The sequence below is a fragment of the Enhydra lutris genome, unplaced genomic scaffold (assembly GCF_002288905.1).
Source record: "Enhydra lutris kenyoni isolate GAN:26980312 unplaced genomic scaffold, ASM228890v2 scaffoldscaffold1, whole genome shotgun sequence".
Lineage (NCBI taxonomy): Eukaryota > Metazoa > Chordata > Mammalia > Carnivora > Mustelidae > Enhydra > Enhydra lutris.
The window spans coordinates 37,037,096-37,061,305 of record NW_019154085.1 but is presented as its reverse complement, the minus strand read 5'-3'; the positions used below and the strand labels follow the sequence as shown (position 1 = coordinate 37,061,305).

Genomic DNA, 24,210 nt, shown 5'->3' with positions numbered 1-24,210 from the left:
AAAAAAAAAATGGACCTAGAATCCAAAGATCTGAGTTAGATTGCAGATTTCTCTTTTACTGTGTGATCTTAGGCTAGTGACATAACTTCTCTGACTCAGATGTCTTAGGGTTGGTGTGATGTTTATATACAAAAGAGTTTGGGGGGTGGCGCCTGGGTGGCTCAGTGGGTTAAAGCCTCTGCCTTCGGCTCAGGTCATGATCCCAGCGTCCTGGGATCGAGCCCCACATCGGGCTCTCTGCTCAGCGGGGAGCCTGCTTCCCCCTCTCTCTCTGCCTGCCTATCTATCTACTTGTGATCTTTATCAAATAAATAAAATCTTAAAAAAAAAAGGGTTTGGGTAAGTTCTTTTAAAAAAATAGATTTATTTATTTGAGAGAGAGAAAACATGTATGTGTGATTTGGGGGAGGTGCAGAGGGAGAGGGAGGGAGAATCTTCAAGTAGACTCCCCACTGAGCACAGAGCCTAATGCAGGGCTCGATCTTTTGACCCATGATATGAGATCATAACCTGAGCCAAAACCAAGAGTTGGATGCTTAATGGACCGAGCCACCCAGGTGCCCTGCTTTGTATAAATTCTCCGTACACATTGCTGATGCTCAGTAAATATTAGCTGATTCCAAATAAATAATCTTTACACAGGGCAGTATTTATTTATCTAGAATTTAAAAGCTAATCTGAGGTAGCATGCACTATCCTCTCATTATGTTGAATCTCTGTTAGATTTTCTTCTGCTTTGAAAGCATCACACTCGATGTCACATTTTCATAGTAACTGGACATTTTCAGTCCTTGCTTCACTTCATGGGACTGAAGATTTGCTCTTTAGGGTATCATGGAATCAAGTCTCTGAATAGGATTCACATGATGAAAGAATTGTTGGGGAAAAATCAACCCCCAAATATCCTTCTCTTTTTATGTCATGTTAATTAAATCCACATTAAAGCTGGACCTACCAAAGGCAGCAGAGGGAAAAGACTTGAGTTTCCCAGAGGTGGAGTTTGATCTTCATAAGATACCTGATATTCTCTTTGAAGTTTCAAGAACATTCTTTGCCATGACAGGCCTCCTTTAAACTGAATTAAATTTGTTGTCAATAGTGGCACAGAAACCTCTGAAGTATTGTCGGAATGGATATACCTGGATGCTCCTTCTTACTCTGTAAAATGCACTTTCATCTAAGCTCATATCGTCTTGATGGCATGTAATTAACAAAACCAATTCAAATAATGCGTGTCGGCACAGACATATAAATTGGGAGGCTTTCTGGGGATCTGATCTCTATCTCCAAAGACATTTTTATTAGTCAGAATTGTATTGCTCTGGGCCAAACGCCCCATTAATACTTCTAGGAAACACATGATAGAAAATAGCTGTAATATTCTGTTTCTAGAAGCTGATTCCTTACACGAAGGAAGGACTTTTTAAAAAATGTAAATACATAAATAAAATTTAGAAAATCAGCATAATTGGGCATATTCACTTTCTATAGAAGGAGGATACCAGGCTTTTCATCCTGGAGTATGAAGTGCTCACAGCTTTATAAACACTCTCTTCTGATCAAGCAACCTGGCTGTGGTCTTCAGATCCAGCTCCTTATACCACAATGGCCTAGTTAAGTTCTGTCAAATGGCTAGGTGTCTTGTTTTATCATCATTCTACAGGAGTAATCAGAGGCATTGAAGAAATAGGGAGTTCTTAAAGAAAATATATGTAGAATTGTCTTCCTAAAAGTGATATTTGAAGAGAGCTCATTTATAAAGTCGTAAAAAGAATTCCTTAGAGCAAAGGGAGACTGGAATCTGGAATGCCAGGAGGGGCACAGTTGAGATGGGTAGGGGAGTGGGGAGGGGAGAGGCCGAACCTGTATCCATGCAGTGGGAGGAGACACATGTGGAAGTCAAGATCAGGACTCCCTGGCAGTGAGAGTTAACAGGACCATGAGCTCTGTCTATTTAAGCCAGAATATCCATGAGTGGTGGTACCACTGAGGTCACTGGGAAGATGAGCGAGGGGACTAAGTAGCAAAAGAAGTCCTTGCATTCAGATTCAGCCAGCCACAAGATTCCCTGACCACCTAAGGAAACTTCTTTAGGCACTGACCACACTGACATCTGGGAAGTCACAGTTGCAGAGACCAGAACGCAGCTAAGGAGGGCTGTGGCGGGACGGATTTCCTCTGTCTTCAGCAAAAACAGGCCCGAATCTTGCACTTCTCTTGGCATGAGAGCAGCCCGATTCACACTGAGATGGAGGGGTGGGGCTTCATGTACTACACACGCGAGTTCCTTCTTTGGAAAATGTCAATTCAGTAATCCTCTGTGGGAGACTTTGTGTAAAACTATCAATTATGGCTTATGTTGTAGTTTGAATGTGATTTAGCTTCTCATTCCTACGTTGGAAGACGTCTGTTCACCTCGCTCTGCCTCCAGCAATTGCTCTGCTGTGCTTGAGATCCCAATAGGCTAGTCTTCTGTCCTCTACAACTTGTTCCTTGAGCATCCTTTTTGCTATGTGTGAAGAACTCCTGGAAGGAGCTTGCAGTGCCTTTTTCTTTTCTTTTCTTTTCTTTTATTTTCTTCTCTCTTCTTTTCTTTTCTCTTTTTCTTTTGCTTTTTTTTAACCAAAAAGTAGGACTCTGAAAACCCAAAATAGCTTAGAGCATTTTGTGGAGTTGAGGATGACGCTGCATGGTGGGAACTAGGCAAGTGATCTTTTTTTTTTCCTGAATTCTTGCAGTTTCCCCAAACCTTTATAGTATATATTAAATATCCCTAGTTAAAGGGGTCTAAAGTTTTTAAAAAAAAACTCATATAGCATTCAAAAGTCTCCTTCTTTCTATTTTGGGGTGTTTAAAAAAACACCTGCCATCCCTGCTCCCTACCACTTACCTTAAGGGTTACCCTCCTTCCAGTCTCCCAGATAAGCAGCCCTCTTGATTTTGGAGTCTGGAGTAAATGGTGCATTCCCCACCAGCCCTAAGAGCTTCTGCTTTTCCTGTGTCCTGCCAGGTTTGCTATTCTGATTGAAATGCCCAATTGTCACTTCCGCTAGTGTCAGAGAAGGAAAAAAGGATATGGCCTGGATAAATTTGAACCTTTGGCTCATGAATGCTGAGAATGAGCCCCCTCATTTCTGTGTCCATATTTAGGAGACTTATCTCTGCGTTTCAAAAATGAGACCCACCCTGAAAGACCCTTGTGAGGGCTCATACTCTCCAGGATGAAGAGCATCCTGTCTTCCTTAGCAAATTATGTGTCTTCCTTAGCAAATTATGTGTCCATCTGCTTGCATCTTAGAAGGTTGACGTGTCCAGTAGCTTCTTCCAAGCAAGAGAAGAGTCAAGAAATGAGAATTGCCCCTTTCTTATAATTGCCAAAGGCCAAAGGCATGCATCCATCCTCAAATAATACATGACCATTAAATCCACTGTCCCTTTGACAGTTGGTAAATTTTGCATTACCTATGCTTTGGAAGCCTATACAAAACAATCCAAAATTAATGATAAGCCTTGATGCATGTCATAGTTTCTGACAGGTATGTTTTTCTTAAATTTTGCTTCTCCTAACATTAAAAATCACATTCCCCTTTCTGATCGTATCAACATTACTGCATTATACTGCTTCTAAGTAGCAATTAAATAGCAATCAGCTTTCCTCTATTTATACATCTAACTTTATTCTGTTTAAAACATTGCTGACCATTCATAAATTATACTATATTTGCATTTCCTGAGCCTATCTGTTTCTGTAATTCTTGCATTTTGTACTTGAGACTCAAACTCAGTTATCACTTTTATACAGAAAATGCTCTGATCAACTTTCAAAGCATTCTTCAGCCAGCTGACATCTGTGTGATGTGGCAGAAGTAAACAAGTATGGCTTGATATTTCTGAATTGTCCTCCATGCTCTTAGAGCATTCTGTGACTCCACAGAGATACAATGTGGTTTCTAGGAAACAAGTAATTGTGTAGCCCAAGAAAAGCAGGGAGATATCCATAACTGTCCCTGAGGCTCTGTCTAGTTCACTTCTTGCCACATTAGGATGCACTCTGGCCCAGGTCAACACACAGAGTCTCTAAATTACATACACGAGGACATGAATTTCGAAGAAGAGACCCCTTTTTGTTCATGAAAAAAATCTCCATTTTAGACTCAGACAGGTCCATCCATTTGTGACATTTGTCAGAGATGGACACTCCATAAATCAATTGGTTCCTTGTGTATATATCAGAGGCAAGTTTAGTTAGACCAGGTACCTATTGCTAGAAGCAATAGGGTAATGACTCTCCTGCTATAAAAATACAGTTTATCTAGAGATACGTTTATGATGAGGTAGGACAATGTTGCCTTCTTTCCTATCTCGGGGTACTGCCTCCCACCTCCTGCATAGTAAAGACAGAGAAGGAGGTACAGATCTTGTGCTTATCATTTCCTTTTTCAACCTTCCCAACCAACTATGATCTGGTGCTTTCTAGGCATTCCCTTCCTCAATAATGGAGGATTGTTTTATTCCAGGTCCTGAAAGACTCCCTTATATTCCAATGCTTTAAAAATATTTGTTGACCAAGAATTAGAGGCTGCTGACCAACCAAAAGCCTGTATTTGGGGTCTTAGATGCACAGTGGACTGAAGTTGAGTGTGCTCAGAATTGCGTGTGGGGAGTACAGGCTTATAAAGGCAAAAGCCACCAGGTCATGTAAATCATTTTGAAGGAATTGTGATTGGTGCTGACGAAGTTAAACTGACTGACTAATGTAGAATTGGCCACTTAGCCAATAGATGTTTCATTATTTCAGTCCAAAGCAGAAGGATGTATTTCAGGAGGTGGTCCAGTCAATATAGACAAAAAGTCAGAAGTTCATGGTGTTCCCAGAATCGAAACAAGAGAGGGCATAGCATAGGCCCTACTTCCTCCATGCTCTCGCCACCTTATTTTGAAAAGATGCTCTTAGCAATGCTTAGTTCACTTCGGAATCGTCTTTCACGTCATCAGTTACATGATTTCCAAAATGGCAGCAGTTGTCAGTGTTAAGAGGCAAGAACGCTTCACATTCAACCAGCAGATAATCGTATTACAGACTATGTCCAAGGAATAATCAAACATGCCTTGGATAACAGTTTCTCCTATTTGTCAAAAGACACTAAGCAGACAAGAACTCAGGCAGCTAGCCACTAGAATCATCATTAAAAGGAAAATGTTATCTTAACATTTAATGAAACCTTGAGAGAAACTAAGACTAAACTACTGAGTTTTCTATGCTAGTTTCTTTTTTTTTCTTTCACACAATTTGATTTTCAGTTTGTATACTGTCTCCTCTTAGATTCTCCGTGTGCTTTAAGTAAGCATTATAGTTTCCCCATGAAAAAATGCAAAAACAATTATTTTCCACGGTGGAAACAAAAGATTTCAGAATTCTCAGAAAGTTTGCTAAAGCATAGATTAAATTAACATGAAATTACATGTGTAAAATTATACAGAATCTTCTGACCTCATGTGTGTGTGTGGTGTGTGTGTTTGTGTGGTGTGTGTGGAGGGGGGCCTTTAAGCTATTATAAAAATTTAAGTTAGCAGTTAAATGGTGTTTAAGCCAGTGAGTAAGCATTCCAAAATTATAATGAAATAATTTTATGGAATCTTAGAGTGTGTCAAGACAGTAAAGACCACGTGGCCAAGCTCAGCACTGGATTTCTTTTCAGTGAAAGCTGAAAGGCTCTTTCTCATCACTTCTACCCTGCTTACTCTGCGCAACCATGATCGTGTATCTGCTGTTTGTCCAGTACAAGCAGCACACTCCTGCTTTGAGCCTTTGTTTTTGCTGATGTTCTCTGCCTGGGCTGCTTTTCCCCCAGACGGCCGTGTGCCTCATTTCATTCAGCTCTCTGCTCAGCGTCACCCTCACCAAGGACTGCCAGGAAATACTTTCCCACATAGCATCCCTTACTTCATGATCCGTTTCTCTGGCTTTATTCGTCTTCACATTGCTTTTCATTCCCTTCCTCAATTTCTCTCTCTTTCTGTAAAATTTATTTGACTATGGTCTGCCTTCCCCCAACAGCATGAGAACAACATGGTGACTGTTTTGTCTTTATTCTTGCTTTGTTCACCCCCAATTGCCCGGATAATTAAGCAGCACCTAGTAGATCCAGCAGAAGCGCCCCTCCTCCATGTCCTTGGCAGCATTATTTACAGCAACCAAGATACGGAAGCAACTGAAGTGTGCATCCGTGGATGAATGGGTAAAGAAGAGGTAGCATATATACACAATGGGATACTCCTTACCTATAGAAAGGAATGAAATCTTACCTTTCACAACCACATGGATGGACCTTGACAGTATCAGGCTACGTGAATAAATCAGACACAGAGACAAATACTAACAATGCTGTATCTCGGATAATTGTACTATACACTTCATGTACATAGCAAACAGAGAGAGACATAAATGTTGAATATCTATGTATATACTTTAGAAGAGTTTAACAGATATAATATCTTATTATGACATCACTTCCTGGACTGCCAGGTCTACACACTCTTAATTGGCTTCCCCATTATATATAAGCATTTTATGAAAAAAATTTAAATAACAAAACAACAAATCAAGACTTAAAACCCCTCAAAGCCAGTATGTACTCCACAAGTAGTTGTGAAATGAACAAGTGAATGAATGAAAACTTATGGTGGGTGACATTACCTTTCTCTTAGAGATGGCATCCAAAGTTAGCATCAAATATAGTCTAGGGGCATCTGGGTGGCTTAGCTGATTAAGCGTCTGCCTTCTGCTCAGGTCATGATCTCAGGGTCCTGGGATCCAACCCTGCTTCAGACTCCCTGCTCAGCGGGGAATCTGCTTCTTCCTCCCCCTCTAACCCCTTAACCTGCTTGCTCTCTCTCAAATCAATAAATAAAATATTTTTTAAAAACTTAAAAATAGGTAGTCGAATTTATGCGTATGGTTTTATGAATATGGTTTGCACCAAGATAGAATCTAAATTAAGATTTTAATTTTAGAAGAAACTTAAAAAGGAAGAAAAATCATATCTTTACAAATTAAAAGGAAAATAAGCTGAGACGGAATAGCACTACGAACCTGGTAGAACATTTAAAATGAACTGAGGGGCGCCTGGGTGGCTCAGTGGCTTAAGCCTCTGCCTTCAGCTCAGGTCATGATCTCAGGGTCCTGGGATCGAGTCCCGCATTGGGCTCTCTGCTCAGCAGGGAGCCTGCTTCCCCTTCTCTCTCTGCCTGCCTCCCTGCCTACTTGTGATCTCTCTCTCTCTCTCTCAAATAAATAAATTTAAAAAATAAATAAATAAATAAAATGAACTGAAAGCAGAAAATGACAACATCAGATACTGTTGAGGATATGGAGCAGTTGGGGCTCTCATACCTTGCTGGTGGAATGGAAAGTGGTAAATCCAGGTTAGAAACCAGTTTATCTGTTTCTTTTTTTTTAATTCTTTATTTAAATTCAGTTTAGTTAGCATATACTGTATTATTAGTTTCCGGGATAGAGTATAGTGATTCATCAGTTTCAGATAACACCAGTGGTCATTACATCAAGTGCCCTCCTTAATGCCCATCACCCAATTAGACCAGTCCCCCACCGACCTCCCCTCCAGCAACCTTATTTGTTCCCTGTAGTTAAGAGGTTCCCATGGTTTGCCTCAATCTCCGTTTTCATCTTATTTTATTTTTCCTTCCCTTTCCCTGCGTTCATCTGTTTTGCTTCTTAAATTCCACGCACGAGTGAAATCATGTGGTATTTGTCTTTCTCTGACTGACTTATAAAATTATCATATTACCTATTAACTTCATTCTTAGGTACTTATCCACGGCAAGACAAAACCTTAATTTCTGACAAAAATCACTAGGCATATGTTTATAGCAGCTTTATTGATATTAACCAAAACATAAAAACAACCCGAATGGTCTTCACCTGGTAAATGGGTTTTATAAAAAATGTGTCTACATCCATAAAGTGAAACACCACCCCACAATAAAAGAAGGAAGAAAAAAATGCTAAACACACAACAATGTTGATGACTGTCAAACACATTAGGCCAAGTGAAAGAAACAGGTCACAAAAAGGTACATGCTACATGATTCCACCTACATGACATTCTAAAAAAGGCAACATTTAGGGGATAGAAATCAAATCAGTGGCTTCCAGGGACTGGGACTTAGGAAGCATTTGACTACAAGGAGCAGGAAGGAATTTGGGGAGATGGTGGAGCTGAACCGTTGTTCTTCATCTAGTCTAGGATGGTGGTGACACAATGATGTGTGTTTTTTAAAACTCATAGAACTTTACAGGGCACCTGGGTGGCTCAGTTGGTTAAGCATCTACCTTCCACTCAGGTCGTGATCCCAGGGTCCTGGCATCGAGCCCCACACTGGCTTCCTGCTCAGCGGGGAGTCTACTTCTCCCTCTCCCACTCCCCCTACTTGTGTTCCCTCTCTCTCTTCCTCTCTCTGTTAAATAAATAAATAAAATCTTAAAAATTAATTAAAAAAAAACTTCAGAGAACTTTACACCAAAAGGGGGTGAATTGTGTGGGATCATGATATCTCCATGAAGGGTTACCTCCAGTAGAGATGCCATTAATTATACCACAGAGCACAGAGTTGACAGCATCTATGAGCAGCTGCCTTCATCTTAATCAGCTCTTTGCCATCTCTCCCACTTACTATGCAAATCTGATGGACCTGCTCACACTATAGCCTTCTTCTCTAAGAAACATTTAATTAAGTTTCTTAGAGTCTAGAACACCAGTGGGGCCTGGAGATTCTTCTCGGAATGATGCCATGGCTCTTCCAATGGGCTTCTCTTGCTCCCTTTATTTTATAGCTCTTGCTTTTTCTTTCTTCTGTGAAAATTGTGTGTCACATTTGTAAGAATGATTTCTTTGAACCGGAGTTTCCAAAACTTTTTTTGTATTACAACTTCTTTTAAAAATAGTGTTTGTTTGAAATTGTTGAGTGAGCAGATGACCAGGGTTCCTTACCCTGGAACGGTCACCCAAGCCCCTGTTTACATTGATGTCTTAAAATTCCAGCACCCTTAACTTCTCTGAGTCTCCTTGTTTGGAGGGGCAGATGAATCTCTGCTTTTGAAGAAAAATGAATCCATTTTTCTGATGGTATTATTCAGTTAATTTTAAGCAGCATTCCATCATTAATCACAATGCATACATTAGGAAATTTCCTCTCTTAAAAGCCTTGGGGCTGCTTTACATCTTTATACTTACAATTATCAGAAAATGAAATTTGATAATGTTTTGATAGCAGAGCACTACAAAAATGCAGATCATGCTCTAATTTAAAATTCTTTGTTACCTTGGCATAAAAACCTTAAGAGAAATGAAAGCCTTGCAGAAACATAAAATATCATTGTGTGCCTAGATTTAACTCTCAAATTTTCTTTGTATTGAATAAATCACTCACAGGTTTTCTTTCTGAAACACAATCACTGGAAAAGAAAATTCCAAATATACATTACATCAAATACAAAATGTTCTGGTGCCAAACAACAGTTTCTTAGTATCAGCTATATGTCAAGAGATAAGTGTGGAACACAAATTGAGTAAGATACTCATGCACCCACATCAAAATTGGAAGGAAAAGGCACACATGCACATTCTAAAATTCTGGTAGAAATATCGTTTTCATTATAGAGATTTCACCAGAAGAGGGAAACACTTGCTATGGGGAGAGGAGCCTTGGTTCAATTAGTTCTTGATGGTTGGGGAAGAACATTGATGGAAAAAATTTGGGGGGGGGGGCAGATGAAAAGATATGAGGAAAACCCCATGCATCATAAAGACTGTGCTTTTTAGTAAACTGGTGGACTCTAGCAGGATATGTGCAGGAAAATAATTGGAGACAAAGCTTGGAAAATAGCTAAATTGGGTATAGGGAGCTTGATAAATGTCCATGAAATGATTAACAGGTGGGAGCTGAATTAGGATCTGTCTATATGTATTTATATATATTTAAATTCAATTAGCCAACATATAGTACACCATTAGTTTCAGGTGTAGAGTTCAGGATTTAAGGCATTGCTTCAATGTGTCCAGGTTACTAAGAGTTTATTTCTCCTTCCCCATTTCGTGTCAAAATAAATTTATGTGAGCTGGATCTCTCTATAAGAAAGAGAAATTACTGAAAAATAGAGCAGACAGATCTTTCTTTATTGTTTAGAACACCCGTTCATTTTTACGAGAATATGTGTAATTATTACTTCAAGTTTGTGAACACACAGAATATTTATTATTAGCTCTTCATCTGAAATATATAAACCTGCATCTAAAAATAGCAGATAAATAAATGAGCTATGGAGAACCTGGTGAGTTTTTCTCTTTTCCCCCTCAGAAAGTGACTCTCTCAGCAGGGAGGTCATATTCACAAGGCTTCAAAATCATTAGATTTTCAAGTACGTATTCTTCCTTCTAGCATTCCTGCGTCTCTAATTGTTTGTCTAAAAGCTCTTCACAGGTTAAAATTGCCTAACATATGATGCTAGTGGTTTATTGAAGGCTGAATTTTTATTCTCTTTGCTTATTTGGCCTTTCATATATCTGGGAGAGGAGGAGGCGGGGGGAGGGCAAGCAGGAGGAGGAGGGGGAGAGTTACATGCTGCTTAGTGTAGAAGTTACATGCCTTCAGATCACATGAATTAATTTCTTACAAAAACTGAGGCTGGAAGCTAGTGAGTGATTTAACCAAACAGTAGGCTTGGAACTGGGACTCAAACCTCCTTATCACCCAGAAAGAGCCCTGAGAGAGATGAATAAACGCATAGACTGGGATTCCTTAAAACACAAGGACAAGAAATTATGTATTTTACCAACTTGCAAAGGAGCACCAGCAAATGGGGGCTTTGGATTTGGAGAGCCCGTCTCAAATCCTAGTTCACCACTAACTAGGTAAATTATTGACTCCTCTAAGCCCAAGAAAAGAGAATAATCATTGTTATGATAGCTAATGTTTATTGAGAACTTGTTATCTTTAAGCACATTACATATATGTCTAGAGGTTTAATTCAGGTAGTATATATATTAGGGCCGTAGTCCAGAACATTCTCAGTAAATGTAGTATTATTTAGTCAATAGTTAAAGAATATAGGTATTATCTCTATTAATGAAATGTATAAGGCAACTTTATTTTCATTATTAACATAATCGAGTGAACTATTTCTTTAATTATGATGAATAAAATTCAATTTTAAGGTTACATAGTGAGTGAATACTTTCATCAAACAAAGCTCCTTCAAAATATTTCTTCTAAGGCATTGAAAGATTTAGGTTTAATTTTTAAATGCGACTTCTTTTCTCGGACATTTCTCTTTCCTCTGAAGCAAAGATGTACCATAGGAAAGACACTCGGTATCCCAGGGATATGGAATAGCCAAACAGGAAGTCTTTCTAGCATTTTCCACTGAGTAAGCAGATCCAAAAAGCTGTTTATTTTCCTCATGGCTAGGATAGGACAGAACAAGTTCTTTGCATATTTTCGGTTATTATTTACTTTAAAAATAGGTGCAGAAATACTCTTAAAGTAGAAGACTTGACAGATTCATTGTTCTGCCCTCATTTCTCTGTTGAAGAAGTTAAATGCAGGAGAAATCCGGCAAGTTAGCCACCTCTGGTCACATCAGCCTCGTCATGAGGCAGTGTGTATCACAGCTGTGGGCATCTCACAGTGGGAGGTGTCAAGCTGAGGCCTTTGGGTGTCTCCATCTCTGCCTCTCAGTGTTTCACCAGGAAAACATGCCAACCCAGCTACCACTTACTGAAAGACCTGAGTGACTTGTGTCTGAACTCTGTCCTGTTCCTGAGGCTGACCTTGGACAAAAATAGTTCATATGCTCTGATAAATGACAGTTACTTTCATTTGTTGACATATTTTGTTACAACCATAATTCTATGTTCTTTGAACATATAGAAAGCAGAAGATGCCCAGTGCCTACTTTTTGAGGAGTGAGCTTTGAAATGACTAAGAAGTGATTATAGTCGCAGTGTTTATTATACTGCAGAGTGAAGTATTATTAACTGGTATGTTCATTTGATGTCTCTCTTTTAAGTCTCTGACGTTCTTATGGTTCAGAGTGAATGAAAGCTTTATTCTAAAGCCATGGGTGTTGTAAATTTTAAAGATCACAGAAAGGCAAAGAGCAGAAGCATGACAATATGGATTTCTTTCAGTGTTAACACAAATAGATATAAAGCCATGTTTTGTTTTGTTTTGAGAAATTCTAATACTGATAATACTGACCAAGTGGATTAATTTAAATATTATAATTTACATCACAAAATGTTTCTTCTCCTTAAAGAAAAATGTTACCTTAGAATGTCACTCATGGAAAATAGCCTTAAAATGGAGATCCATGGGGACCTGCATGGCTCAGTTGGTGTCTGACTCTTGATTTCAGCTCAGATCATTATCGAACCTCACTTTTGGTTACACACTAGGCATGGAGCCTGCTTAAGATTCTCTCTCTCCCTCTACCTCTACACTTCCTGCTCATGCTCTCTATCTCTTAAAAAAAAAAAAAAAAAAGGAAGTCCATGAGAAGGTATAGTTATAGTAATAAAAATGAGATGTGCATAATGTTTGGGAAACATACCCCAAATTAAAATCATTTTGTATGGGTTATGGAGGACTGCATAATTAAATTATTTCACCTAAAAACCTTGGTATTTTCAAAACCAAATCCAAAGCCAGTTTCTGAGCAACTTGGGGAAAAAACTCAAATCTCTCTGAGTCTCAAGATTTTCACCTTCAAAATAACAATTTCTGAGAATATCCTTATCTTTAAAATAACTCCTACCTTGTAGCATTGCAATAAGGATTAAATTAAAAGGTAAAAAAAAAAAAAAAAGAAAGAAAGGAAGAAAAGTTTAGCACATTTTCCAGCACATTCTAAGCATATAAGAAAAAAATCATAGCTATAACTATTAATACTACAAAATGCAGAACGAAAATCACACCTTAGATTAGAATATTTGCTAACGACAACTTGTCTTCACAGATCTGAAATGCTTTCAAATCCACTAATTTCAAGTGAAAGCATTCAATTTTCTATTTTCCTTTGTAGTTCATTTCAAATAGCGATAGTGAAAAGCACGTATTGAGAGGATAACCTGCTATCTGCATGCCACAATGTAAGACACCCTGAATATTCAATGATCCCACCAGGTGAGTATTATTTTCTCCATCTGCAGGTGTGGAAGCTGAAATCAGAATTGAAGTTAGCTGCCCAAGGTTATTCTACCATTAATTACTAAGCTAGGATTTCAGCTTGGACCACTCATACCCATGTTCAACTCTATTCCATACTGGAAGAGAAAGTGATTAGCAGTGAGGAGTGGGGTGGACCAAGAGCCTTTTTCTACTTTAAATAAAGTGAGTCTAGATCAATAGTTCTCAATTTGGGGGGAGGAGGGGATTGAAATTCCCTTACACTCTAAGAAAATTATTGAGGACCTTGAGAAGCTTTTGTTTATAGGGGTTATACTTTCTGACATTTTTCAAATTATCAATTAAAGCTAAGAAAGGTTTTTTAAAATTATTCACATTAAAATAATAATAATTTTTATTTTAAAAATACTTTGAAAATAATAATAAACACATTACGTTAACATGCATATTTTTAAGTCTTTATTTAAATTCCAGTTAGCATACAAAGTAATATAAGTTTTAGATGTAAATATAGTTATTCAGCACTTCTGTTTAACACCTGGTGTTCATCAGGACAGATGCACTCCTTCATCCCCATCACCTATTTCACCCATTCCCCCCATCCCCACTCCTCTGACAAGCATCACTTTACTCTCTGTAAATAAGAATCTATGTCTGATTTCTCCCTCTTTCTCTTTCCCCTCTTTGTTCATTTGTTTTATTTGTTAAATTCTACATATGAGTGAAATCATATGACTTATTTCACTTAGTATTATACTCTCTAGTTCCATCCATGTCACTGCAAATGGCAAGATTTCAATCTTTTTTAGGGCTGTGTAATATTCCATACTATATAGACACACCACATTGTCTTTATTTTCAAAAATGGCTAAAATCAACAAGGCAGGAATTAATATGCATGTTTTTTATGTAAAATAAAAGTGTTATTTTAAAAAAAAACTTTTAGTGAGAAGAGTGATTTCATTTTAGAATTTAGCAAATCTCCTTAATATCTCACTTGACATGAGACAGCCAGACTTTGCTGTTGGCTTCTGCATGCGGCCAGTTGTGCCCTTACACTGTCGTGGGTCCTGAAGAACTCCATGGGAACCTTAAGAGACAATGATGGTGAAATAGACAAATAAAGTCTTCCTGTTATTATAAATATAGTTTGATGGCTGGCCTCCTTGGAAGATCTCAGAGACCCCTGGGGGCCCAGCCTGCGCTTTAAAAACCACAGTTTAGGTAAAATGTGCAAGAGAACTGAGAAGCTCTGTTGTCAGCTTTAGTCCACAGTCATAGCCTAAGTTCATCATTCGAAATTACCTGCTTGTCCACTGCATGCCTCTTTGTATTCTTCTAGAAAAGGACAATGGAAATCTGTCATCTCTAGTAATAATAAACATTGAGTGGGAAAAGATTTAAAGGTAGTAATATTTCTCAGCAAAAATAAAAAAGAAGTATTATGGAAAGATGTATGAGAATTATATTTGGTTAACTCACACAGACAAAAATACACACGTTTTTATCTATACAGTGTAACAATCCTTTGTTATACAGATGGAATGTAATTTGAAGTGTCATTCTATTTTTGTGGCAATAACCAAACTGATTAAATCTATTCTATTGCTTAAGTGAAGGTAGTGAGTCAAATATTAGCAGACGTGTACCCTAATAAAGTAGAGGGCACCGGGGGAGCGTTGGAAATCTCGCATAAGTTGGGAAAAATCTTATACACTGTTTGGGTAGTGTTAAGACACATTAGAATTTGAATTGTTTGGTTATTCATGAGATTGCAACTTCAAAATGTCTTGTCACAGAAATAAAATGTTTCTTCCTTGCTTTAAAATCCAAGCCCAGAAACCAGTCATTTGTTAATCATATTTGGGTTTTTTTGATTCATGAATTCAAATTTGTTTTGCTTTACTGTGCTGTTTCAACATGGAAAATGACTGTCATGATGCACTTTACTTATTCTTAATAATTTTTGAACTTAACAAAGTACGTTAGGTATTCTGTAAGAGTTGAACCCTATTAAAAAACAAAAAAGAATTGAACCCCGTTTCACAGACATGTTAGCAAAGCTGAAGCTGAAACCATATCATTTCAGTAGCAATACTGCACCAAAAGGAAAAATACTACATTTTTTAAGATTGAAAATATTCCCAGAGTGCACCAACACTACCACTAAAATGAACTTTGATCCCCATTGTCAACTGAACCGTACCCCAAAATAATCATTTGAAGTTTCCACAGGTTGGACATCATTGAAGTTTCCAGATATTGGATTTGATGACAGAAGGAACATCAGTATTAACATCGACGTATTCCTCTAAAACCAACAACTGGCTGAATATTTCACACATTCTAGAGGTGCTTTTATCACGTAAGTTTTTTTCCAGTATCCAGATGCTCTGAAGTGAAGAAAACACCTACAGGTCCTTCAGAAAACAGCTGCTTGTTGAACTAGAAAATCTGGCCGTGTAACACTAAGAAGGTTTTCTCGATTCCCTCCAGGTTCTTTGCAGCAACAGCCTGCTCGAGTCTACAGACTACTGGCTACAGAATCAGAGGACTCCCTGCCAGATCGGTTTTGTGGAAGACAAGTCTGAAAACTGTGCTTCTGTAAGTAAACACAACTCTCTCAGGGTATAATTTGAGAAAGCAGGGAGTCCAGTGCATGTGCTCATGCTAAAGATGGAAGTTTCATAATTAATTAAATACAAGGTTAGGAAAGTATCGTTTTGAAAATGCATAACGGGTTTATATGGACCATTAACAAAATGGCATGCTGAGCTCTTGTCTCTACTCTCATTTTGCTCATTTCAACGGGTAAATTAACCTGATCAATTCTCTGAAAAGGAAAAACAATGTTTATATTTTCAAAACTGACTGAGAAAGAGATTCAGAACTAGAACTGGATGATGAGAAATAAGAGACCATTCAAGTGCTTTCTTGGATTCTTTTCAATATATTTTATAATTGCTGCTAGTAGGTTATTTTCCAACATGAATATTGTATAGAAATTTTCTACCATTCTTATAAGTTATAGTCATTATCTGAAAACCTTTTCAACACAAGAACTATGAAGCCATGAATTTTAATATACAGGAGCTGAGGTGTACATACAAAACCTTCCTTTTCAAGGCATGTTCTTATAAACAAATGTTTATAAGAAATAAATATTCTTATAAACAAAATTATTATCTTAATATATGGGTACATATTCTTGATAGGAGAAATCAATAATATGATTTATTTTTCCTGTTGAAAGATGCTCCTTCCTGTATGTTCTACGAAGTCATATATTTCATTTTAATTGAAATCACCTAGCCCTTATGGGGTCATAATTACAGAGACTGGGGTACAGCATTTCCAAAGTGGAAAGAAATGTAATTCTCATGACTAAACTGGAACTTCAGCTCTGAGCTATTCTTGGAGGTAAGTTGAATGCCAGCATTTCTGTTAAAAGAAAAAAAAATAAAACAAAAAAAGAAGGAAGCTGAAAATGGGATGAAGAAGCTTTTTATATAAAATAGGCAGAACCAGTACTGGCAGACAGAGGATGTAAGCATTTCACACTGCAGAATCTCATCGTGCAAGGAAAGCAGAGTCAATTCAACAGACTTATTTCAATCTCTGTTTGAGCAAATGATTTTAATCCCACTACTTCTAGAATGTTTAATCCTTTATCCAGATAACTGGTTGCTGTCCAGAAGTCTTTGGGGAAAACAAAAGGGATTAGGTGGCAGGTAATTTAATAGTGATAACCTCCTTTACAAATTCACTTCTGAGGTCAGTTAGAAAACGCAGGCATCTGTGGATACAGGTTTCTAATCACACAGTTGTCCATTGTAAGAGGAAGAGAAATGGAGGGTAGAATCTTTCCAGCTATATTCTGGAAAAAACTGTCATCTGAGCAGCTCCTGTATTAAGAAGTGTCCCACTTGGAGGAGCACCTTGGGTGGCTCAGTCCATTAAACATCAGACTCTTGATTTCCTCTCAGGTGGTGATCTCAGAGTTTTGAGATGGAGCCCTGAGTTGAGCTCCACACTCAGCTGGGAGTCTGCTTGAGATTCTCTTCCCCTGCCCCCTCAATTAAATAAATAAATAAAACCTTTAAAAAATGAAGGCTTCCATTTGGAGAAAGTATGAAATTTGGGGCACTAAAAATTGTGCAGTGGAAGGTGAAGAGGTCTTCTTGAATCTTTACATTTTTGGAATCTGGACTAAAGATCTGCAATTAGAAATGCTAAATTTATAGCCAGATTAAAGATTACCATTGGATCTCCCTAAGTGAAGAGAATTCTCCTCCCACTCCCCACCAGTCCCAGTGGATTCAAATTTGGGCTTAAAACCATATGACTTCCTTCGTTAATTCTCTGTCCCTTTATAGTGTCAGATGACAATAGTGAGGTTGAGCTGATTCATCTTGCCTTTACAGTTCTTTCTATTCTTTCCAAAAGGGAAAAAACCCAAACACTAATAAAAGGTATACTGGAAATTTCGTTTGCCCACATGTTATAAAAGTTACCCATGACTCTAAGGCTAAAAGAAATCTTGAAATCCCTATCTTGAAGTCCTAAATTGTCCCAATCTCTCAAAAGTATCCTTTAGTTCCTTTTTCTTAAAGTGTGAATCCTTTCTTTCTTCCTGACTTGGCACAGATTTCTAGGATGAAAAGAGGAAACAGAGTCCAGAGCTGAAGGGAAGCAATTCTAGAGGGAAAACAGAGGTGAACCATGGAGATATCTAATCAGGACCAGGACCTTTTAATCAAAACAATACATAGGAGTGACCAAAATGGTCAGGATTTGGGAGTGGGATGGGGTTTTTTTTAGGGTTTTATTAATTCATGTACTTTATTGCCTTTCAAAAACAAGTTTTCCATGGCAGGATGGAAATGAAAGGTATAATTTAAGGGAAAAATTACTGTACTTTAAAATCATGTCTTCGTTCAAGTTTCATTTAAAAATTCAGTTTAATAAAATCATCCCAAAGCAAAATCTCTTTTCAAATAACCAGAACAGAATCTGAGAAACCTGTAGCAATGTTGGCTCATATTTTATCACTTTGTACTCTGTTCATAGCTCTATGTTAATCATTGCTTCTTTAACTGATTTCTTCCCGATCAAAATTAGCAGCCAACTTTTTCAGATCCAACTTCTATTGGCTTAGGATCCAACATACTGAAGTCCAAGTGTCTGGACTTGCAGTTTCTTAGAACTCAGAACCTCAGCATACCAACACTTTCTGAATTCAAGACTTCCACTTAAAATTTTTATTGAGGGACAAACTCAGACTTGGAAAACCTTCAGAGTGTGGTGCGCATGGGTCAGTATGACTGTTATGAGTTCTTTTTTTCTTTTTCCTTTTTTTTTTTTAGTTACTATTTCAATAGAGAACTGCATTCATTTCACAGCTAAAATGAAGAGCCTTAATGAAGAGTAGTTTGAAGCAGTCAGATACACCAAACAGGAACAGCTTGCCAGGAAGTCTGGCTCAAGCAGCCCCCTAGAGGTCACCCTTGAAAGTTTTTCACTAGGTATCAATTATAAACAATTTGTTTTCCTTTTTTTTTTCTTTTTAAGATTTTATTTATTTATTCGACAGACAGAGATCACAAGTAGGCAGAGAGGCAGGCAGAGAGAGAGAAGAAAGCAGGCTCCCTCCTGAGCAGAGAGCCCGATTCAGGGCTCGATCCCAGAACCCTGGGATCATGACCTGAGCGGAAGGCAGAGGCTTTAACCCACTGAGCCACCGAGGAGCCCCTGCTTATGTTTTCCTAAATAGAATTCTCCTCTCAAACTATATAATTTCATTTTCTTTCTGATTTGTCTTCCCGGAAAAAAAAAATACAGCAACCTTAACCTTCAGAGTCTTCTTTTTAACCTGATTTTTAAAACGATTTTATGTTTTTATTAGAGAGAGAAAAAGCAGGGGAAGGGGAAGAGGGGGAGGGAGAGAGACAAAACAACCCCGAGCTGAGTGTGGAGCCCAACGCTGGATTCCATTTCACAACCTCAAGATCATGATCTGAGCCAAAATCAGGAGTTGGATGCTTAGCCGACTGAGCCATCCAGGTGACCCTAACCTGATTATTTAAATGAAGGAAATGTGGAGGAGGTTAATGGAATTGGAAGCCAATTTCCAAACCCAACAGCTGAGACATTATCTTAATAGAGGTCCTTAACACAAGGAGTAGGAATTGGACTTTTCAAGTCTCTTGACTTTTTTTTTTTTTAATTTAAAACTAATTTAGTTACTTTTAAATCTGTTATTACCCTTTGCTATTTACTCACATTTAATTTTCTTTTTTATTTTTCAGAAATCTTTTTTGTTTTAATGCTTCATTAAAATTACCTTGACAATTTACATTATTTCTATTTATAGCTACTGTCAGTATCTTTCCTTACTGGTCATTTTAAGACTTGGCTATCATCCTGCAATAAATTACACCCTCCAGTGTACATCTTAATTGACGAATCACAGTATTTGAAAATGTGTTACATTTGCCTTCAATTCTTAAATAAACAAATTAAATTATCAGGCAGGCTTCAACATTCCACACATGATATTGCAAAACTATGAAGATATTTGACAGCTGTTTAGTGAGCTTCTGATGTCAATGCAACCCAGTGGCAAAAATGACAAAATGGCATCTTGGATGACTGTTCTTTATTCTATATTATTTCTGAAAATATTTCTATACCAAGTCTATTATGAAATTTAAAAAAGGTAAGTTAAGGAAGAGATAAATACTCTACTTGATATGCTGATCTATGGAAAAATCTAGACTTCCATGATTCAGGAAAAATATAATAGAACAATGAAAGGACATTTTACATTATCTAGTCCAGGTGTTTACCAAGCTTTCTAGCAACTTTAATGTTTTTTCCTTTAAAAATCAGGTTTGGAACTTATTTTTTAAATTCTTTAATTTTAGACTTATAGAAAAATTGCAGGAATTCCTAGAATTCCCAGATTCCCCACATACTAACATTTTACTGCCTTTGCTTATCCTTCCCTTTGTGTGTGTATATGCATCTATATGTAAGTGTCCATATAGGATTTTTTTTTTTTTTCTAAAACTTTTGAGAAGGATCTGCAGACACGATGACCCTTTACCCCTATGTACTTCAGTGTGGAATATAAATATTTAAAACCAGGATTGAACCCAGAGCTGCAGAAACCCTTGTTCAGGCTCATAATTTGGTACCAACTGCACAATAATGTTCTTTAAATATTTATTCAACAATGTTCAAGGAGAAGTTAATGCCGCCCCCGTAAAAGTGAAAAATCAAATGCTGACAGTGAAGTCAGGCAGCCTGAGCAGCACAAATGCCCTGTATTTAAGGGAACCCACTCTCAGGAGGCAGTGTAGGGACTGTCAGGGGTCACTTGCCCACCTGAAAGGGAGCTCTCGACCCTCAGCCCTGGTAGATTATTCCTGCCAACTTCATCCAGGACTGCTCTTGAGCAGAAGTTCTGGTAAGTTACATTTTGTCTATGCTGATTTCCAGGTGTTTTGGTATCCACCCTCCACCCATGATTGATCCAGAAGAACTTTTTGGAGACTTGCTTCTTAATCCAGCCCTAGATGAAACAGAGAAAACAAGGCAGCTCGGGGTACAGTTGAGCAGATGCTCACAGCTGGTCTGTGTGACCTCACCTGGCCCTGGGTAGTAGTTCCTGAGGCTTTCTGGGAAATCCACGAGTCCCAGAGAAAAGTTTTGATCTCAATGAAAGAAGTTCCACTAAACTTGACCAAGCCTCTAGAAGTCCATGAATAAGAAAGAACACTTTATGGTAAAGCATGACACAAAGGGGTGATAGATAAAAGAACCACCACCAAAGCAACCAGGAGTCTCTAAATCTGTAAGGTCACACATGGGAAACTGACACCTAGAAACATGATAAATTGAACTGAGGTAGAGTTTTGTTTGTTTGTTTGTTTTAAAGATTTATTTATTTGTTTACTTGAATCAGAGATCAGAGATCTCTGAGAATCAGAGATCACAAGCAAACATAGAGGCAGGCAGGGAGAGAGAGAGGAGGAAGCAGGCTCCTTGCTGAGCAGAGAGCCCAATGCAGGGCTCCATCCCAGGACCCTGAGATCATGACCCGAGCCGAAGGCAGAGGCTTTAACCCACTGAGCCACCCAGGTGCCCCTGAGGTAGAGCTTCTGATACAACTTGGGGTCTACACCTACAGTGTGTGACCAAACAGTACAGTAGTAATATGGGTGTAGATGTTAGACCTAGTCTGTACATTTATCAAGGCCATGGATCCAAACTAAGAGGGAGTTTTTACAAGTTTATTTGAATCGAAAATTGAGTTCGTATTCTATCGCTATGTTGTAGGTAAAATGCTGCACAATAAAAATTAAGATCCTTGATTTTCTTTAGTGGCTCAAGGAATTAACGGTGTATATTTAAACATTAGTTAAACAGGTGGAGTAAGACTTCCAATAATTCATAATATGAAAAGGGATGAAAAGGGAAATCTAGGTGGTTATTTGTATGACTATTTAAGCTCAATGCAACTCCAGAAACCCATTTTTAAATGCTTACACTTCAGTAAACAATAGAAACAAAATGAAAAACAAAGTAACAAGTGTGTGTGTGTGTGTGTGTGTGTGTGTGTGTGTCTGGATAGTCTCAAGGTGTTAGTCTCAATGCATAAAGAATGATAAAGAAGGGCCAGAATTCATTATGAAAAAGTGAAATATCCGATATCAAAGTCGGCAAAAAGCCAAACATAAGAAATTCACTGAAAGGGCGCCTGGGTGGCTCATTGGATTAAGCATCTGCCTTTGGCTCAGGCCATGATCCCAGGGTCTTGTCATCCAGCCCCACACTGGTTCCCTGCTCAGCGGGGAGTCTGCTTCTCCCTCTTCTTCTGCACTTCTCCCCAGCTTGTGCTCGCTCTCTCAAATAAATAAATAAAATCTCAAAAAAGTTCACAGAATAATACAATTGTTAATTTAGACTTGAAAAAATAATTAACTGCTCTAATAACCAAGGATAATCAACTATAACTATTATAGAACTTGTTTCCAATAAGCTGGTTAAGATTGTAAAATTATTACATCCAGTGTTGATGTAAGCACAGTTAAGAGGGCCCCCTCAACAGCCAATATATGGAGTGGAAATTGACAAAGTTAGTAAAATATTTCTGAAGAAAAGCTTTGTAATGTGTACTATCCAAAACATTTTAAATATTTATGACTATCAATCCACTTCTGGAAATATATTCTAAAGAAATGACCAGAGTTAAATGGGGACTGATTTAAAATGCAGCCAACTTGCAAGGTAATGAATCCGGCACAACACACCAGACTGATTTAGAACATGGACTCTGGAGTCAGGCTGCTTTGATTTGAATCCCACCCCCCCTTTCTAGCTGTATAATCTCAAGCAAGCTGTTTAGTCTCTCTGTGTCTCAGATTTCTCATTTGTCAAAAGGAGATGTTATAGTACTTGTGGATTGTAAGGATTAGATGCATTAACATGTCTAAAATTTTAGAATGGTGCCTGCACATAGTAAACATGACTAGGTATTCAATGAACTCAACAACATGTGATGGCAAAAAATAGAAAAATCTTGCATGCCCCATAATATAGGAATGGTTAAATAAATGCTGGACATTTATACCGTGAAGATTAATGCATTCTTTACAAAGGTTTGTAAATAAAAATATTTCAACACATGGAAAGAAAGTCTCATGATATAATTATGTATAAAAAAGGACTCCAAAATTGTTGGGTGAAGGAAAGAGGGAAGTCAAGAATAAGTACTATGGTTTGGGCTTGAGCTCCTTGATGGATGGAGGTTTCATTGACTGTAATGGTGGAGCAAGTTGGGGTGGGAGGAGGAGGATGGTGCTGAATGTCTTTCAGTCATCCAAGTGGAAATGTCAAGCTGGTAGTTGGGTGTACAACTTAGTGTTGTTGGCAAGATCAGATTGAGAGATAAGAGTTGAGGGTCTTCACAGGGACCCTCAGAGAGTAGAGAAGATCAGTCAAACGAGAGAGGGTGTGTAAGTAGAAAAAAGGGTTTGCAACTGATCATAGGGTATTCTGATAAGTGCTCAAATGGTGATCCCCATGTCCCAGGGTCCCCCCCAAAAGCCAGAGATTATTATTTCAGCATGTAAACCTGAGTTTCAAATACAAAATGGAGCATTTTATGTATCCTGATATTTTTGTGCTTAAAGTATAGTCCGATGAATAAACCTGAGTGTACTTTTAAACCTTGGTATTCATGCCATTTCTTAACTGTTTCTTTAAAATTCATTTTGACAGAAGAATGCATTATTAAAATAGCTTAGAATAGCTTTGAGTTTCAAGTTTCATACAATTCCTGCTATTATAGCAATTTTCCTCAGAGTGGAAAGCCTATCAATCAAGAAAAACTGAAAACAATAAACAATGTTCCTCATTAAATACCTTTCAGCTTCAAGAATATTGACTATATAATTTCTATTTCTTTTTAGTAGAATTGTTTGTTTGGATCAACATGTCTTTCTTAATCAGTTCTTCCAGAATCCCAAGAAAACTAGTTAGAAGTAATAGCATTTTTTTTTTTTTTACAACTTAGAGTATCAAGTTTAAAAAAAAAAGAATTTTTTTAAAAAGATTTTATTTATTAATTTGACAGAGGCACAGTGAGAGAGGGAACACAAGCAAGGGGAGTGGGAGAGGGAGAAGCAGGCCTCCCGCTGAGCAGGGAGCCCCATGTGGGACTGGATCGTAGGACCCTGTGATCATGACCTGAGCTGAAGGCAGACACTTAATGACTGAGCCACACAGGTGCCCCAAGAAGAAGAAATTTAAAAAGTGGGCCTCACTAATAACTACGGTAGGATGTCTGCTCTTTAGGTCAGAGCCTCTGGAATACTATTTCTCTCTTTTGTAACCATATAAGCTCAACCTTTAGGTTTATTAGGAAATATGAAAGTGCTAAGAGAAGAATTTCTGCCCTTCCGTATTTGAATATTACTCTCTTATTAAGACCAGAGA

The 24,210-nt window shown here is 37.9% G+C and overlaps 1 protein-coding gene across 1 annotated transcript in view; it reads left to right on the top strand.

Moving 5' to 3' along the window:
- LOC111144481 (SPHK1 interactor, AKAP domain containing) overlaps positions 1–24,210 on the top strand; it is a 167,121-nt gene that overhangs the window by 39,093 nt on the left and 103,818 nt on the right. The window contains exon 3 of the mRNA XM_022498784.1: positions 15,703–15,810. Coding sequence (XP_022354492.1) covers positions 15,703–15,810 — 108 coding nt within the window. The remainder of the gene's footprint in view (positions 1–15,702; positions 15,811–24,210) is intronic.